This window comes from Narcine bancroftii, chromosome 1 (genome assembly GCF_036971445.1).
Source record: "Narcine bancroftii isolate sNarBan1 chromosome 1, sNarBan1.hap1, whole genome shotgun sequence".
NCBI classification, from domain to species: domain Eukaryota; kingdom Metazoa; phylum Chordata; class Chondrichthyes; order Torpediniformes; family Narcinidae; genus Narcine; species Narcine bancroftii.
In genome coordinates, this window is record NC_091469.1 from 85,692,574 (window position 1) to 85,710,392 (window position 17,819).

A 17,819-nucleotide genomic window follows, 5' to 3' on the forward strand; every position below is an offset into this window, starting at 1 on the left:
AAACTTCATAGGAACTGAAATGGCTCAAGGTGATGGCTTAGTCTCCACCAAAGTGGCAATAAATGATGTCCCCTCTAACAAGTCTGGAAAAAAAAAAAACATAAATAAATAAGAGAAATGGTTTTACTTTATTTTTTAGTAATTGTCCTCGGAAATTGTCCTTTGTTGAGGATGTTGCCCCTTCCATGGCTAGTTTGAGGACACAGTGTATATCATCATGTTTCTCTGTGTTTCTAACTGAGGGGGTTTGCTGATTTGTTTTTCAGTGGTCCTACGCATTTTATTTAATTCATCTTCAGGGCAAACAGGGCTTCCAGCTGTTCTGTAAAACAGAGGATATGAAGAGGAAGTGGATGGAACAGTTTGAAATGGCACTGTAAGTCTAGCCAGTAAGCTGCATGAGATGTTATAGTGGACTGTTTTTCAAAGCTCACTGCTATGTTTAGCTTATGAAATCTGTCTGGAATGATATTCATGAATAATTCTATTATATAAATGGAAGTAAATATTCTCTGCATCCCAAATGGATTAGACAATGGTGCATAAAATGAGTAGGAATAACAGTGGCAAGAGGTGTTCTTTAAGGGTAGGGCAAAGCAAAGCTTGAGAGGGTCAAGTATAGAAATTACTGAAAGCTAGTTCATGGTGACATTGTATATTTAAGAAGACTGAAGAAATATTGGCTTTAAACCCCAGGACTGCTGGAAAATTAAAGATGAAGTTGTCTGACCTTTCAATACAATTGGGAGCATGCCATTTCAAAGACTACATTTCTCCTGCCTTGATAAAAGGCTTCGGCTTGAAGCATCGAGCATTCTTTTTGTCCCACTGATGCCTCCTGATCTGAGTTCTTGCAGTGTGTTTAGCTTCAGATTCCAGCACCTGCAGCCTCCTGTGTGTCTCCACACCTAACTCAGTTCAACACCTGCTGCATAAACTTAATATACAGTAAAATTCCCGTTATCCAAAATCCAAGCAACTGGCAGCCTTGAGTAACAGGAAAAAAAATTGAGGAAAATAAATAAGGTAAAAAAATACCAAAGTTTTAAACTGACACCCCCTAGTGATTAGTTTGCCAATCACTTATCTTGGATCTACCAATCCCCATAGGTGCCAAAGACCGGGGTTTTTACTATAAATTAACTGGGTGGCGTCATGTTGCAGCTATCAGATCCACTCCATTTCTCACAAATTTATTGTTTGAGTCCATTGCCACCACATGACATTCTTGAGGTGGCTCTGCTGGGGTTGATATCTATCTTGATGAAGTTTGTCCATGATAGTTGCATGATACGGCACTGTGCTCTCACCAATTTCAGTAAATTTTCAATTTAGAACAGACCCCACCGGCCCATGAGCTCATGCTGCCCAAATACCCCAATTAACCTGCACAGCCATTATGTTTTAGATGGGTGGGTAGAAACTGCACCCAGGAGGAAACCTAAGCAGATATGGGAGAATGTACAAACTCCTTACAGACGGGGCTGGATTCGCTAAATGCTGTACTAACCATACTACCCTTGAAGAGCAAAGCAAGAGGCATAACTATAAACTGAGTGTATGGCTGTTCAAGGACTTTGCCAAAACATATCAAACTCAAAAGTTAATAAAAATCTAGCATTCATCCATTCACACACACAAAAAAAGAACTGGAGATTTCTTCGAAACTTTGGAGCTGAGAGAGGGTCATATTTGTATAGTCGGATGATAATGAACTTGATCTTGAAAACTAAAATATCTCATTGGAGTGACAATGCTCATCAACCATGAACAAAGTAATAGTTTTTTGGAACTGTGTGACTTCCTCCCGTTGCTATGTGCAGCATAGTGAACACCTCTACCCTGATGCAGCAAGATAGATTTTCACTGCATCTATTTATTATACAGTATCAGACACCTATGAGGATTGCTCGATGCCGGATAAGTGTATTTGCCAGTTGCTTGAGATTGTGTGGTTGAGTGATTGGTGAACTAATGGTGAAGCATCCCAATTTTAAATACATATTTTTTATCTATTTATTTTCCTCCTTTATTTGGCCTTGAGGCTTCAATTCTGGATACTGGATAAACTCATTCAATTGTCACCCATGGCACTTAATTCTGCCCATCCATCTGCTCTGCAAAAGTCTTCTTTGGCTTGGCTTCGTGGACGAAGATTTATGGAGGGGTAATGTCCACGTCAGCTGCGGGCTCGTTTGTGGCTGACAAGTCCGATGCGGGACAGGCAGACACGGTTGCAGCGGTTGCAAGGTTGCATAAGTAATTGCTTCTTAATTGAAGGGATAAATAAAATGGTCAAAATTATATCTTTGAAAAGAGTGGTGGCTGTTGGAGGAGTCACGTGATGCAATAGTGGCCGGTAGGAAAATACCAGCCCTCTCCAGAAAAGAAGAAATAAAGTGAAGAAAACACAAAGTTCAAGAAACACAAAACACAACAAATAAAAGATAAAGTTGTGGAGAAAAGAAAGAAAATGGCACCCAGGAAGGAAAAAGTAAAAACAATGGGAAAAAAAGAAGAAAAGACACCAGAAGAGAAAGGAACAGGCCTTACCTGCAAGAAGAAACAGGGAGCCATCGTGGAGAAAAGAGCCCGCTCCCCAAGGTTGGTGATGACCCCGCAGAGTCGCGACCTCCCGACCGCTGGATTGCAAAAATGGCTCTCTGAGCCAAACAGAAGCGCGCAACTGCACACAATAAGGAAAAAGAAAACACTGATGGGAGGGGTCCCAGCTGAGGAACGAACTAACAGAGCGCGACCTGCTGAGGGGTGCCCAACATCAGGGCTCTCAGCTGGAAGAAGAGGAAAGTGACAGGAAAAGGAGTGATAGGAAAGAAAAACAGCAACAGGAGGCCCAACAGATGACTAGCCCAGAAGAAGAGGACCAACAGCAAGAAGCCATGCAAGAAGACGCCCAGCAAAGTGTGGCAAGCAGCTCAACAAGAAAGTCAGAAGAGACACAGATACAAGGAAGAGAAGTAGAAGACACAAACACAGGTGCAGACGCAGAAGAAGAGGAAGAAGAAGACCAAGCTCTGCACAGAGGAATAGAAGGTAAAATAGATGGACAGTATATAGATAAGAAAAAATTTCAAGAACAAATGAGAGCATTAAAAGAATGATTGACACTAGAATTTAGAGAAATGAAAAGTACAGAAGAAAAAGTGAGTAGAATTGAGCTGTTCATGACAGAAATAGGGAAAAGATTAAAAAATGTGAAAGAATGAGAAACGGCTGTCGAAATGGAAGTGAATGACTTAAGAAGAAAATTGGAAGAAAGTGACAAAAAAGTTAAAGAATCACAGGAGTTGTTAGCTCAGAAAATCGATATAATGGAAAACTATAGTAGGCGAAACAATATAAAGATAGTGAGCCTAAAGGAAGATGAAGAAGGCACAGATATGAAAGAATTTATAAAAGAATGGATCCCAAAGGTCCTGGGAATGCCAAAAATACAGGAAGGAATGGAAATAAAGGGCAGACAGAACATTACCCACGAAACCACGAACACAACAAAAACCAAGATCCGTTTTAGTAAAATTTCTGAGATACACGACAAGAGAAAATATACTGGAGAGGGCAAGGAATAAAATTAGAGAAGACAAAAAATGATTGGAATACAAGGGTCAAAAAATATTTTTTTACCCAGACATAAATAAGTCTTGAACTCCTAAAGAAGAGGAAGGAGTTTAACACAGCAAAATCAATCCTATGGAAAAAAGGCTATAAATTTATGTTAAGATCTCCAGTTATGCTTAAAATATTTATCCCAGACTGTTCTCGGATTCGGAGAAAGCACGAGAATTTCCAGAATGCCTGCAGGACAGAAGGAGAGATGAAGAGATGTAACAAGAACGAAGAACGACGACAAACTACATATAAAGATGTAAAAATAATGTATAAGTAAGAACTAAAGAAGGGAAAGAAAAGGGAAGAAAGGAAGCGGGGAGGGAAGAGGGTGAGCTTTGTTATATGTGAAGATAAAAGTCTTTTCTGGAGGGGGTTGGGTGGGACAGAATAACAGTCACTGTGAAATCAGTTGATGCTTGCAAGCGGGTTCGTAATCCAAATGGAGAAGGGAGTTGTGGTTGCCTGGCAAGGGACAAGGGGCAACTCAGAGAGGGGGGGGTGACATTTGGGGTTAAGGGAATTTTAGACGTGGGAGTTGTTGAAGTATTTTATGTTTTAAAAGTGTTGTCATACATTGCGTTCAAAAAGGGAAAACTGAGAGATGAAAATGGGGAAAAGGGGGAAGATGGTGGTGAGGAAGTACAAATGAGGTGTAAACAGAATATGAGATGGCCATGTTGAACTATATGACTATAAATATTAATGGAATACATAACCAAATTAAACGAAAAAGGCTATTAAATTTCCTGAAAAAAATAGACATAGCATTTGTGCAGGAAACGCATCTAACTGAAGTGGAACACAATAAATTAAGGAGAGACTGGGTAGGGCACGTAGCGGCAGCATCATATAATTCAAAAGCCAGAGGTGTAGCTATATTAATAAATAAAAATGTACCAATCAAAATAGAGGAGGAAATAATAGATCCAGCAGGGAGGTATATTCAGAATGTTAGAATTTGATCAATATATATGCACCTAATGAAGAGGGTCAAAAGTTTATGCAAGATATTTTTTTGAAGATGGTAGATACACAGGGGAATATATTGATAGGAGGGGATTTTAACCTTAATTTGGACCCAAAGTTGGATAAAACTAGACAAAAGAATAGCAAAAAGAATAAAGTGGCCAAATTTATGGTTAAGTCAATGCAGGAAATGAAACTTATGGACATATGGAGGAGGCAGCACCCAAGGGAGAAGGAATACTCATATTATTCGAGTAGGCATAAAACATACTCAAGGATTGATATGTTTTTGTTGTCAGCTCATATTCAAGGGAGAGTTAGGAAAATGGAATATAATGCTAGATTGCTATCTGATCATTCATCCCTGTTATTAGCAATAGAACTGGAGGACATCCCACCAAGAACATGTAGATGGAGATTAAACTCCATTCTACTTAAAAGAGGAATTTAGAGAATTTATTGAACGCCAAATTAAAATGTACTTTGAAATAAATACAGAATCAGTGAAAGACAAATTTATATTATGGGATGAAATGAAAACCTTCATTAGAGGGCAGGTAATAAGGTATGTATCTAAGATGAAAAAGGACTACAATCGGGAAATAGAACAGTTGGAAAGGGAGATAGTAAGTACAGAAAAAGAACTAGCAACAAGGGAAGATACAACAAAAAGAAGAGAATTGGCAGACAAAAAAAAACCCAAAACATTACAAACGTATCAGGTGGAGAAGAACATAATGAAAATAAAGCAAAAGTATTATGAGCTAGGAGAAAAGAGTGGCAGCTGTTGATGTTTGTTTTCTCATTAAATCATTTCCTTTTCAGATCAAACATTAAGCCTGAGAAAGCAACGGCAAATTATCATAATTTCCAAATGACAACTTTCGACAAATTCACAAACTGTAAAGCCTGCAGGATGTTATTAAGGTAATAACTGAAAGCAAGTTCCAAGGATGGAGTAGGGAAGAGGAGCTGGGCTCAGATTGGGGTGGTGGCCCCATGGAATTCTGCAGCTAAAAGCTATTACATAAGACCACAAAAAATAGAGGAGCAGAATAGGCCATTTGGCTGTCGAGTTCACTCCACTGTTCTATTCTCCCATTCAGTCCCACTCCCCTGCCTTCTCCCCATATCCTGACCATTTGGATACCTATCAATAGTGAAGCAATAACCAATGGGTAAAAAGGAGAACTTAATGGTGGAATCATTGGTGCATGCCAGAGAGTTTGCCAACACAACATGGTCTGTGCTGAATATCTCAAAGATGTACTAATGGAATGACTACTACGAAGTACGGTGGTGCAGTCAGTTTGCTCTTAGCAGATCCCTTGTAAATGTCTAATGAATGTCAGGAATCCACAATGAAAATTAAGCAAGTGATTTTATTTGGCTGTTGGTAAGTAGTTGAAAAGGAGACCTGAGAAATAATGAATAATAAAAATTGATATTCTTTATGAAAGGCTTTGACTCAGAATGTCAACTCTCCATTTCCCTCACCAATGCTCCCTGACTTATTAAGTTCTTCCAGCAACTCTTTTTTTGTCCATATTCCAGCATCTGCAGTCTCCTGATTTGTCTCTGGGCGGGGGAGGAGGGGGGGGCATGAAATTCCATCCCATACTTTGGGCTGCCTTCCAGTGTTGCATTATTGCAGTGTTATACCGAGGAAGCATTGCACTCTGGGGGATCATGCTTCTCTCGGAATGATATTCCAGCATGAAAGAGGAAGGGATAAAGAGAGAGTGCAGAGGCAACTTTTTTGATCTTGTGGAGCTACATCATCAAGTGCAGGGGAGTTCTCACTCTCCTGGCTGAGGTCAACTGGTTATTCGATTAATTAATGCAGTGCGTAAATCAGCTACCAGCATAAAACTAGCAGCAGACTGATTTGCTGGAGATGTGCCATCAATAATTCATATAGGTTTATGGTAAAGTTGAAGCAGGGACAATTGACTGGACCTTAGCCTTCACCTGAATGGGCAGATGGGTTCTTGGGTTAAATAATGTCTCAAAGGTTGTGCTTGAGGTGGAGGAGGTGGCAGTCCTCATCGGCAGCAGTGCTTCAAGGCTAATTGAGTGTGAGGCTGGTCGCTTGGATTGGGCAGACACAAATCAAGTTTCTTTCTTCACTATTGCTGATGCACCCTGTTTGTGTTTCAGCCCATTTGCTCACCTTGTTTCCTTTTTCTTGTGCTTTTCTTGCAGAGGGATATTTTACCAGGGGTACACATGTTCCAAATGTGGGGCTGGAGCCCACAAAGAATGTTTGGAGACAGCAGCTCAATGCAAATTAAGTACGTAATCTATGGTCTGCAATTATTGGTTGTGCCAGAGGCACTTGTTCTGAGATCTGCACCATTGCAGGCCTCGCTGGTTTACACTTGTTCTGGGATCTCTATATTATCCCATTCCCATGTTACCCTGCCAATCAATGTCACTAAAACAGATTTTCTGGCACCCTTCACAGTTCCATTGCAGGGAGCTTGTTTTGCACACACTCTCTGTCATGCTCACAATGTTAAGAGTCATGACTACACATTTAAAAACATGCATAAGACTCCAAGCATTTTGAGCAATCTGAATTCAGTACAAATGCAAATCCTTCCAATTTTTCTGAACTGAGCGACTCATTTTGAGACCCATCACAAAGAAATCTCTAATTGTAATTTGGTTGATAAAATTGATTGAATTTATGTAAAATATGTTTGGGAGCTTGCATACTGATGATGTAAGTGTGCATACTTCATTGGGTGTGATGAGCCCCCACAACTCTACAAACTTCTGGAAGAATCCACATTTCCTTGATTGAAGCACCAAGCTTCTAATACTCTCTACATCAGCACCACCTGCTCTTTCTCCTCTATCTCATTAAACCTTCCCAGGGCAGTTAGAGAATGGATTCAAAGCTGGATTTGGAATGCCCAAATTCATCCCACTTGGCTCCTTCTATATGAGCATTCTTGAAAACAGCAGCTGAGTCAGGGAATGCGTGGTTAATCTGACAAAGCAGTCAGTAATAAGAGAACTGATCCTCCAACAATTCTTACCAGAAAACATGGTATGAGGTATATTCTCATTTTCTCTTGTGAAGTTCATAGTCAGTGAACTGGCCTTTGACCCTTGATCTGATTCACACAGAATGTGGAATTACTTTATTTACAGTTTATAAAAGTGGAACATCTCCAGGTGATGCCTTGTGTAGAGCTGAATCTTACAGTGCTGTATGTCACATCCATTTCATGCACCAATCACTCCAAAGTGCCTATAGCTGTGGAAGTGGTGGCGAGTTGGAGGAAGGCATGGTACCTGGGCAAGTGATGAGTTTGAGAGGGGGCAATGATGGGTGTAGGCAGCAGTGGTATAGGGTGATCATATGGGTTGGTGTGTGTGTGTAGGATGTTGTGGAGTTGGAGGAAGGCCTCACAGGGTGAAAACCAGTTCTCATGAATGGAAGTTTGAGACATGGTACCAGCTCGGTAATGTATTTGCTCTGCAATGTTTTTTTTTAATATTCCTATCTTTTTGTCTCCTCTTATAGGCACATCAGTTGATGATTTGGTAAGTTCTTATGAAATGAAGAGGTGGCAATTATTTTAATGCCAGATTTCTCCAAACTGGGCTGCTGGCACTTCCTGGGGTCAAAGTTTTGCAGGCATTGATCTCTCTGGATTATGGATTTCTCAGACATTGAGCTGAGTTAAATGTAGCTGTCCTAACAGTGACCCACTGAGGACAGATCAGGAAAAAGGTTGTACTCCTGCACGTTCCCTCTGGACACACTCCTTCCCCAAACCTTTTCTGAGGTCCTGTCCCCAAATTCATTCCTGACCAACATAAGGAGTTGGAAGACCATGACAGTGGTTGGGAGTCAGATAGGGAGATGAAGTCACTAGTATTTTCCCCACTTCATAGTGTCTTGATAGTATCAAGATAACTATCAAGTCCTCCTGTCTAAACTAGGGTCAAGATTGAGCAATTGGCAGAGGAGGAGACAAGTTCTGGAGAACTGTAACCAAGTTGAGTTGCCACCCACCTCCTGTGCGTCAGTGATAAGACTGAAATGCATCGGATGGAGGAATTGTCACACCCATTATCCAAACTGTACTGTCTCACATGCTGTGAGCTGAGAGTCCACAGGAGGTGACTGAGGCTGGCACACCACAGACCTGCTGTACAAGGGTGTGCATAATAAGGAGAAACTGTCCACCAAACTTCTGTCAAACAAGTAATCTTGTTCTTCCTCCTTGCAGGACGGAGTGCAACAGCTGACTGCGGGTAAGTGCAGAAAGTCCTTGGGGACGAGTATTTAAATTATTCCTAATAAAACTTTTCAAACTTCACAATATGTTAAAGAATTTAGCCCAAGTGAGTTCTCACTATCATCAAGGCAAAAAGTGCAGCAGCCAATGAACATAGAGCAAGCTGCAGCATAAGTGAACAGTTAAATCTGTTTTCGTAATGCTGAAAGATGAATATGAGGTAAGAATGGGAAGAACACTCTTCCACTTTGTGGGCAGTAGTCCTGGGAACCTTTGTACCATCTAGTGGAGCAGAATGTGCAGCATCTTCAATAATACACGTCCTAATTCATACACTCCTGACAACATGGCATGTTCATAGTACTGACCCTCCAAAACATGGTGCCTCCTCTCCACTACCCCTCTCCTTCTCTATTACACCTCCCACTCCTGAACACTCCCTCGCCATTTCCCCCTTCCCTCTCCAGTACACATCACTCCCTCTTCACCACTCTTTCCACCTGACCACTCCCTCACCACTTCACTCCCTCTCCACCATTCCCCCACTTCCTGACCAACACCCCTCCCACTTCAGACTACTCCTTCACCACCATCCCTCCCACTTTCTCTCCACCACCCCTCCAACCTAGCCACTCCCTCTCCACCACCCCTCCCACTTGACCACTCCCTCTTCACTGCCCTCCTACTCCTGATCACCACCCCTTCCACCTGTCAGCACTCTTTCTCCACCTCCCTTCCTGCTACTTGGCACTCATTCACCACTGAACAACCCTTGCACTATGGAATATCTGTCTCTTCTGCCTCTCCTGTTCCTGAATGTTCCCTCTGGACTGCAGGCTTGTATCTCAGAAGCAGAACTTGTGGGTATGAGTGGTAGCTCTGAGCTACAGGTGATGCATTTTCTTTCATTCATAGCTTCCCAATGACCACAACATTTTGTTGCTTATTACTAATGGAACTTACCTGTTCACCATTCAGGGGAAAGTATATAAAACAAGATACAGACAGCAAACGTCTTTGAGATAAAAATCCAATTCTCCCATCTTCATTTATTGCCCACTGTGTTGTGGTCCTGTGTCTATGACTAGTGTTCTGATCCAGATTTTAGTTGAGTATTGATTTGTTCATGTTCTGCTCCTTTCAGTTCTTTTGCGAGGATTTGGGAACATGATCGATATCTTGTGGGGTATTTTTCAGGTCCTAGAATGCTTGCAATTCGTTCCTACCAGGGCACTCCCCCTCCGCCCACTGGGAAACCAGTCCTCAGTTTTCAGACTGGAGAAATCATCGAACTACTCAAGGGAGATCCTGATTCAACATGGTGGGAGGTGAGAGCTGTTTGAGAAAGAGCTGAACCAAACCAGCGAGATGTACATGCTGAGATTAATGAAGAACTCTCTGTGTCTGAGGCTAGCTACAAAGGCTGCATTTACTGTATTCTATTTGTGTGCAGAGCAGTGGGAAGAAAATGGGGTGAGTTTGATTGCGTTTGGTTGTAGGCGATCGTTGGATTACCATGGTGAGACAGTGCTGGATCCTGAGGGAGATCCAAAGGAGGCGGCCAAGTAGTAGCAATTCAAAAATCATTCCATTGAGTATGGGTGTGTAAGAAGTCTACAGTATGGCCAGTATGTTTTTCACTCAAAAATCATCACATCAGCCTGTTGCAATTTGGAAGGTAGGTCTCATCAGGGTCAGTTCCATTCTAATGCAGGAGTACAATACAAAAGGCTGCAGGCACCATGATTGAAGTAAAATCACAAAGCTGGAGAAACTCAGCAAGTCAAACAGTGTATTTTAAATAGCAAAGATAAAAAGATACATAACCATGTTTTGGGCTTGAGCCCTTCACCAAAGTATAAGAAAAATGTAGGCAGATGCCTGAACAAAATGGTGGGGGAGGGGGAGGGGAGAGGCAGGTGGAGGAGCACAGTCCCACAGTCAGGTGGTAATAAGATGGATAAGGGAGTGAGGGCACACCAGCAAACAGGGGGAGGGGAAGTGGCTCTGTGAATGAAGAGGAAAGGTGGTGAAGAGCTGGTTTTCTCGTGGCTGAGGAGGTCAGGAGGTCATTTTCATGTCTGATGAGTCCTAATGCAGTGTGGTAAAACCTCTTAGAGATGCTTAACATGTCCATTTAATGTTGGGGTTATAGTGAGGTAGAGAGCAGGCAGAATATCTACTCACACACTGGCTAGTAAGGAGGTAGTGGACAGATTGGTCTGCTTCCATGTTGTATGATTCAATATGAGTGCCACAGAGGACGAACCACCATCTGCCATCACTCCCCCCAACCTTCACAGACAGGGTGAATATAATTAAAACACTCTCTCATGTCCAAAATCTCAGAGCTCCATGGTCTCTTCCCTAACAGTAATTCTCAGATATCGAATGTACAAGACTGGATGAAAAGCCCGTGTTTTCTGTCCTTGCTCCTTGATGCTCAGGTGGCTCGATTCAAGAGACAGAGGCTGAAGGTTGCCAGCATTTTGCATTACCCACAGAGTCGTGAAATAGTCAAGGTACTTACCAAATACCTGGGTTGGGGTTGAGCCAATCCTTGAGGACAGGGGGGGCAGTTCAGGAGGATTTTATCGGAGTTGCCATCCATCTGTTCATCAGTAATTAGACTGAGCCTCCTAGAACCAGGACCATCAGTCTCTATCCTCAAGTGCCCTCACCACCCAGGCCATGCCCTCTTCTCACTGCTACCATCAGGTACAAAAAGACAAACACCCATCGTTTCAACAACTTCTTCTGTGCCATCAGATTTCTGAATGAGTAATAAACCAGAGACACTACCTCACTTTTCTTCTCCGCTATTTATTTATTTTATTTTTAAAATGTAATTTATAACAAATTTGCACGTGTAATGCTGCCACAAAACAACAAATTTTGTGACATGTTCATGAGAATAGATTTTGATTCTGACCTGATTCCTCTTCCAGAGGCTTCTCTGTAGCTAACACCAACAGGAAACACTGATTAAAATGGCTGCCCATTTATTTTTAAATTGACAATCTTCTCTTTTGATATCCCATGGCACACGCACTTCAGTATTCTTTCCTGAAAGGAAACAAAGTGCTGGATGTATCTAACAAGTCAGCGATAGAGAACCAGAGTGAATGTTTCAGGTCAATGATAATTCCAATGGAAAGTCTTTAACCTGGTGGGGGTGAAGGCCATTGCAGAAGGTAAGATGTTCATGTGAATCCAAGCCTAACTATTGATTTGATTCCAAGCTGCCCGATAAGATGGTATAGCCTGAGGCAACTGGATTTTGACAGTGAATTTTCCTTGTCCACACCCTTTACTTGAATAATTAACCTCTCCTGCAATGCTGCTATGGGACCAGATGGTGCATATTTTGCTCATACATTGATGAAGGGCTTAAGCCCGGAAAGTTCGCAATGTATCTTTATCTTTGCTATATAAAGTACACTGTTTGACCTGCTGAATTTCTCCGGCATTGTGTTTTTACTTTAATTAGGGTGTTATGTTTCTGAGTTACTTGGAAGGCTTCTTAAATAATTTAGAGATGCAAGATTCAAATAACAGAAGAGACTTTACTTACTGATGCCTCCACCATTCTCAGGAAACTGTTCACATACACCCATATATATATGGGTATATACACCCTACAGTGGTGCACTATAGTTATTACAGTGAGAAGGATGTATTCTTACATGATTACAAAATAGTTCACATTATCCTGACTATGTAACATCCCTCCTTCTCAAGATAAGGAAAAATTTAGTGTTCTTTATCACTTTCTTACCAATGCAACTTAAGTAAATGAACTTGTGCACTAGTTTATTTACACAACTATTTTTTTAATAGTTCTTGTCGATATCGCACTGGCAGCAGTAGGTTGCTTTGCCATCTTGTAGATTTGGCTGCAACTGTTGGGCTCTGTGTTGCTGGTACACGTGTAGGTGACGTAGCTTGTTGTGCTTCACCTGATAACTACTGTGTTGATGTTTCGGTATTAGCAGTTGTGGTCTCTTCACTTGATGTTGATGTTGCAGGCTTTGGTGGTATTAAACCTTTCTGCTTCATCACATCCTGCTTTGGCCGGATATGAATTCTGTTCCTCCTCAGCTGACTGCCAGAGTCTGTCTCAACAATGTATGATCTTGGTGTCTCAGCTTCTCTGGTGACCTTTGCTGGGATCCATATTTTCAACATTGAATATGCACAAGCTGCCCTCTGAAGAGTTTGGGCAATGTTTGTGCCTGTTTGTTATAATGCTGGTTTCCTTCTTCCTACGTGTCAGCCAGTCTTCTTCAGGTTTCCTCCTGGTCTTCTGGAGGCTGTATTTTTCTTGGCAGAGTTGTTTTATATTCCCTGCCATTTAGAAGTTCTACTGGGGACTTCATGTCAGTCCTTAAAAGTGTTGCTCGTAATGATAGAAGAGCTAGGGATGGGTCTTCTTTTGTTTCATGACACTTAACTAGTGTGCGTTTCACAGTTTGCACTTGTCTTTCAATGAACCCATGACCTTTGGGGTAGTATGGGGATGATGTAGTGATAACAAACCCATACTCTGTACCCAGCTTTCTGAATTCTTGTGACGTGAACTGTGTTCCATTGTCACATATTACTTGCTCAGGTATTACTTGTTCATCAAGGAGCATTCTCATTTCTGAGGTGATAGCTGACGCTCTCTTTCAATATTGGCATATCTGGTCTCTGCTGTTGTTAGTGCTTTTGAGGCAAAAGCTATTGATTTTCCTTCTTGTACTAATGCTGCACCAAGCCGCCTGGTCAATTCATCTACTTGCAGAGTGAGGGCCTTTTCTCTATCATAGTATCTCAATTCCACTTCTCTGCATATTATTTCTTTGAGCTGGTCAAAACTTTTCTGATGTGATGGTGACCACTAAAATTCCATGTCTCCCTTCAGCAACTCTCTGTGTAGCCTGACATATGTGGTATGAAGGAACTCAAGTATTGGACCAACCCAAGGAAACCTGAGTTCCTTTTCATCCTTTGTGAGCTCCTTTTTGGAAATGGCTTTAACCTTCTCTGGGCTTGGCTTTACCCCATTAGGAGTGTACACCATTCTGAAGAATTGGCATTCCTTCTCTTTTATAATGTATTTGTCTGGATTCAGTTTAATTCCAGCTCCTCTTGATCTCTCCATGGCCTCATGTAGATGAAGATCATGATCTTTTCCATCTCTGCCAAAAGCCTCTATGTCGTCCGTGATGCCAACAGCATCTTTACACTCTCTGTAGGTCTCATCGATCTTCTGTTGGAACACGTTCAGGCTCACCTTCAGGCCAAAAGGTAGCTGCAGGAACTTGTAATGACCAAATGGAGTAGTGAACATTGTTAATAGTGTTGACTCATCATCTAGTTTCACATTCCAGTGTTCATTCTTAGCATCAAGCTCTTTGGATCCTGTTAGTTCCACTGTGATGTCTTCTAGTGTCGGTGTTAGGTAGTGACCCCTTTTTTATTGCTTGCTTTAAGTCTTTAGGGTCCAGACATATTCTCAAGCGGCCATGTGGTTTTCTTTGACCACTATGGAATTTACCCAGTTAGTTGGCTCAGTCACTTTGGCTCTGACCTGCATCCTTTCCATGTCCTTTAGTTCTTGCTCCAGCTTCTTCTTAAGATCTAGTGGACTTTTTCTTGGCATGTGCATGACGGGTTTGGAGCTTGGATCCATGGCGATGTGATATTCAAAGTCTCCAAAGCATTCAACTGAATCATCAAAGCATTCCGGGTATACGCTCATGAGCTCAGCCTTGTTTGTGATTGGAGGTCAGTTCTCTAGTGGAGTGTCTCTGTTAATCCCCTTGGATATCTTCTTCACCTGAATCTCACAATTGCAACTCCCGGCAGCTATCCAGACCTAGAATTGCTGGTCCGTCTGCGTCTACTACCCAAAACATACAGAGAATGTTTTTTTCCCTTATGACAGCCATTGATCTTAGTTCTCCCTAACTGCTTGATCATGGGTCTACCATAGGCCATTAATGTGACATTTGCTGTTTCCAATGCACCGTCTTTTGGATACTCTTTTATTAGGTTCTCTGAGAACATCTGCCAGTAGAGTCTGAGTGGAAGGACGTTGCTTTGTGATCCAGTATCCAGCTTCAGCATTAGGTAAAATATCGTAGGCTTGTTCTCGATTGTCCTCTGTATTTGGATCCTTGTGTGCAACTCGCTCCCTTCTTTCATCTCACCCGACATCTTGTGAAGGTGTATGGATTCTGTGTCCAGTATCTGGGTGTCAGAGTCCTCATTGTTGTTTCCTTTTATGTGGTGGATCGTCATCTTGTCTTTTTTTTCTTCATCACTGCTCTTACTGTTTTATTCATACCAGACTATCACATCTTCCCCCAGTAGTTTGCTTTACCACAGGCTCTACATTCAGAACCATAGGTGGGTCATTTGTTTCGGTCATCAAAGGGTTGTCGTCTGCCACATTTCCTGCAGGTCTTGGAGGTTTGCACTTTTCCGATTGTGTTCCTTATAGCATCAACCCTTCCTTTTGTTTGCTGTGGGTGGGTCTGCAAAGATAGGGATTTCATTTGCATTCTCGTGGCTTTGAAGGCTCTGGCTGTGTCTATAGCTTCATTCAGATTCAAGCTCTCCTTCCCTATAAGAAACTTCTGCACTTCGGGATGGGCATTCTCCCATATTAGTTGATCAACTAATCTTTCCTCCATATCCTGAAATTTGCATTTTGCAGCAACAATTTTTCGTTAGATGAGGAAGTTATCAACAGTTTCATCAGTCTCTTGCATTAACCCTTGAAATTCATAGTGTTTAATTCTATGATTAGACCTGGGTTCAAGTTGAGAAGCAAACTTTGCAAATATCTGCTCTGGATCATTATTCTCCACCTCTGTGAGCTCCCATCTATTAAATAAGTCAAGTTCTTGCTCCTCTGTCCAGAAAAGTATATAACTGACCTTCTCTTCTGCTGTTGCATTTTAAAAATAGCTTTTGAATGCTAAATTGCACTTCTGATTAAACGTTTTAAACGATTCAACAATGTCTTCAGCCTCCCCGTCCATCACTGAGTGAACTGCTGTTATTCCAGCCATTTTTTTTCAGTAATGTTTTTTCTCTTCTTCCCCTTCATATTTCAGTGACTTACAATCAATTGTATGGGTTTATTCATGCTCTCTTATACCGCTGCCACCATGTTATGTCTCTGAGTTACTTTGGAGGGTTCTTAAATAACTTAGAGATGCAAGATTCAAATAACAGAAGAGACTTTACTTATTGATGTCTTCTACCATCTCAGGAAACTGTTCACACACACTCATATGCATATACAAATGCCCCACAGTTCTTCTTTGGCTTGGCTTCGCGGACGAATATTTATGGAGGGGTAATGTCCACGTCAGCTGCAGGCTCGTTTGTGGCTGACAAGTCTGATGCGGGACAGGCAGACACAATTGCAGCGGTTGCAAGGGAAAATTGGTTTGTTGGGGTTGGGTGTTGGGTTTTTCCTCCTTTGTCTTTTGTCAGTGAGGTGGGCTCTGCGGTCTTCTTCAAAGGTGGTTGCTGCCCGCCGAACTGTGAGGCGCCAAGATGCACGGTTTGAGGCGATATCAGCCCACTGGCAATGGTCAATGTGGCAGGCACCAAGAGCTTTCTTTAGGCAGTCCTTGTACCTCTTCTTTGGTGCACCTCTGTCTCAGTGGCCAGTGGGGAGCTCGCCATATAGCACGATCTTGGGAAGGCGATGGTCCTCCATTCTGGAGACGTGACCTACCCAGCGCAGTTGGATCTTCAGCAGCGTGGATTCGATGCTGTCGTCCTCTGCCATCTTGAGTACTTCGATGTTGCAGGAAATCCAGGAGCTGCCCACCAGGCTCACCTTGCAAAGCCGTCCTGGCCAGAGAAAAAACAAGCCTTCTGTCGCGCATGCAGCCATCTTCAGCGCAAACTCCGAGAGATCCAAAATGAGTGGTGGACTAGCCTCGCCAAACGAACCCAGCTCAGCGCGGACATTGGTGACTTCAGGGGTTTTTACGAGGCTCTAAAGGCTGTGTATGGCCCCTCACCCCAAGTCCAAAGCCCGCTGCGCAACTCAGACGGCAAAGTCCTCCTCAGCGACAAGATCTCCATCCTCAACCGATGGTCAGAACACTTCCAATCTCTTTTCAGTCCAAGAATCCGCCCTGCTCCAGTTCCCTCAACAGCCCTTAAGGCTAGAGCTGGATGAGGTCCTCACCCAGGAAGAGATATATAAGGCAATTGAACAACTGAAAAGTGGCAAAGCAGCAGGTATGGATGGAATCCCCCCCAGAGGTCTGGAAGGCTGGCGGCAAAACTCTGCATGCCAAACTGCATGAGTTTTTCAAGCTCTGCTGGGACCAAGGAAAGCTGCCTCAGGACCTTCGTGATGCCATCATCATCACCCTGTACAAAAACAAAGGCGAGAAATCAGACTGCCCCACAGTTACTACAGTGAAAAAGGTGTATTCTTATGCAGTTACAAAATAGTTCACATTATCCTGACTATATAACATACGGTGTCTGCAGACTTTTGTGTTTTACTCCTGATTCACATTTTTGCCCGTTTCTCATGCTTGCCTCCTACTATATCTGAGGCCACACCTTTTACATTCCTGAGGTCCTTATCAAGTCTGTGAGTGGTGACATCAGAGCAGAAATGGGCTATTCAGCTCATCTAGTCTGCCCTGCCATTTAATCATGAGCTGATCCATTTTCCCATTCATCTCCACTGCCCAGACTTCTCCCTATAATCTTTGATGCCCTGGCTAATCAAGAACCTATCAATCTCTACCTTTAATAAACCCAATTACTCAGCCTTCACAACTGCCTGCAGCAACAAATTCCACAGAATTACCACCCTGTTATGCATTTCTGTTCTAAGTAGATGGCCTTCATTCCTGAAGTTGTGTCATCCTGCCCTAGACTCTCCCACCATGGGAAACAACCTTTCAGGGTGAACACTCACCACCCACTGAA

At 42.4% G+C, this 17,819-nt stretch overlaps 1 protein-coding gene across 7 annotated transcripts in view; it reads left to right on the forward strand.

Moving 5' to 3' along the window:
* Positions 1-17,819, forward strand: part of vav2 (vav 2 guanine nucleotide exchange factor) — a 255,045-nt gene that overhangs the window by 223,626 nt on the left and 13,600 nt on the right. For 3 of the 7 annotated variants that reach the window (XM_069932049.1, XM_069932026.1, XM_069932033.1), the window contains 7 exons: positions 267-376; positions 5,422-5,523; positions 6,802-6,890; positions 8,135-8,154; positions 8,847-8,871; positions 10,053-10,183; positions 11,303-11,377. In XM_069932049.1, the coding sequence (XP_069788150.1) occupies positions 267-376; positions 5,422-5,523; positions 6,802-6,890; positions 8,135-8,154; positions 8,847-8,871; positions 10,053-10,183; positions 11,303-11,377 (552 nt within the window). The remainder of the gene's footprint in view (positions 1-266; positions 377-5,421; positions 5,524-6,801; positions 6,891-8,134; positions 8,155-8,846; positions 8,872-10,052; positions 10,184-11,302; positions 11,378-17,819) is intronic. The other 4 variants (XM_069932061.1, XM_069932059.1, XM_069932068.1 and 1 more) reach the window with 2 other exon arrangements.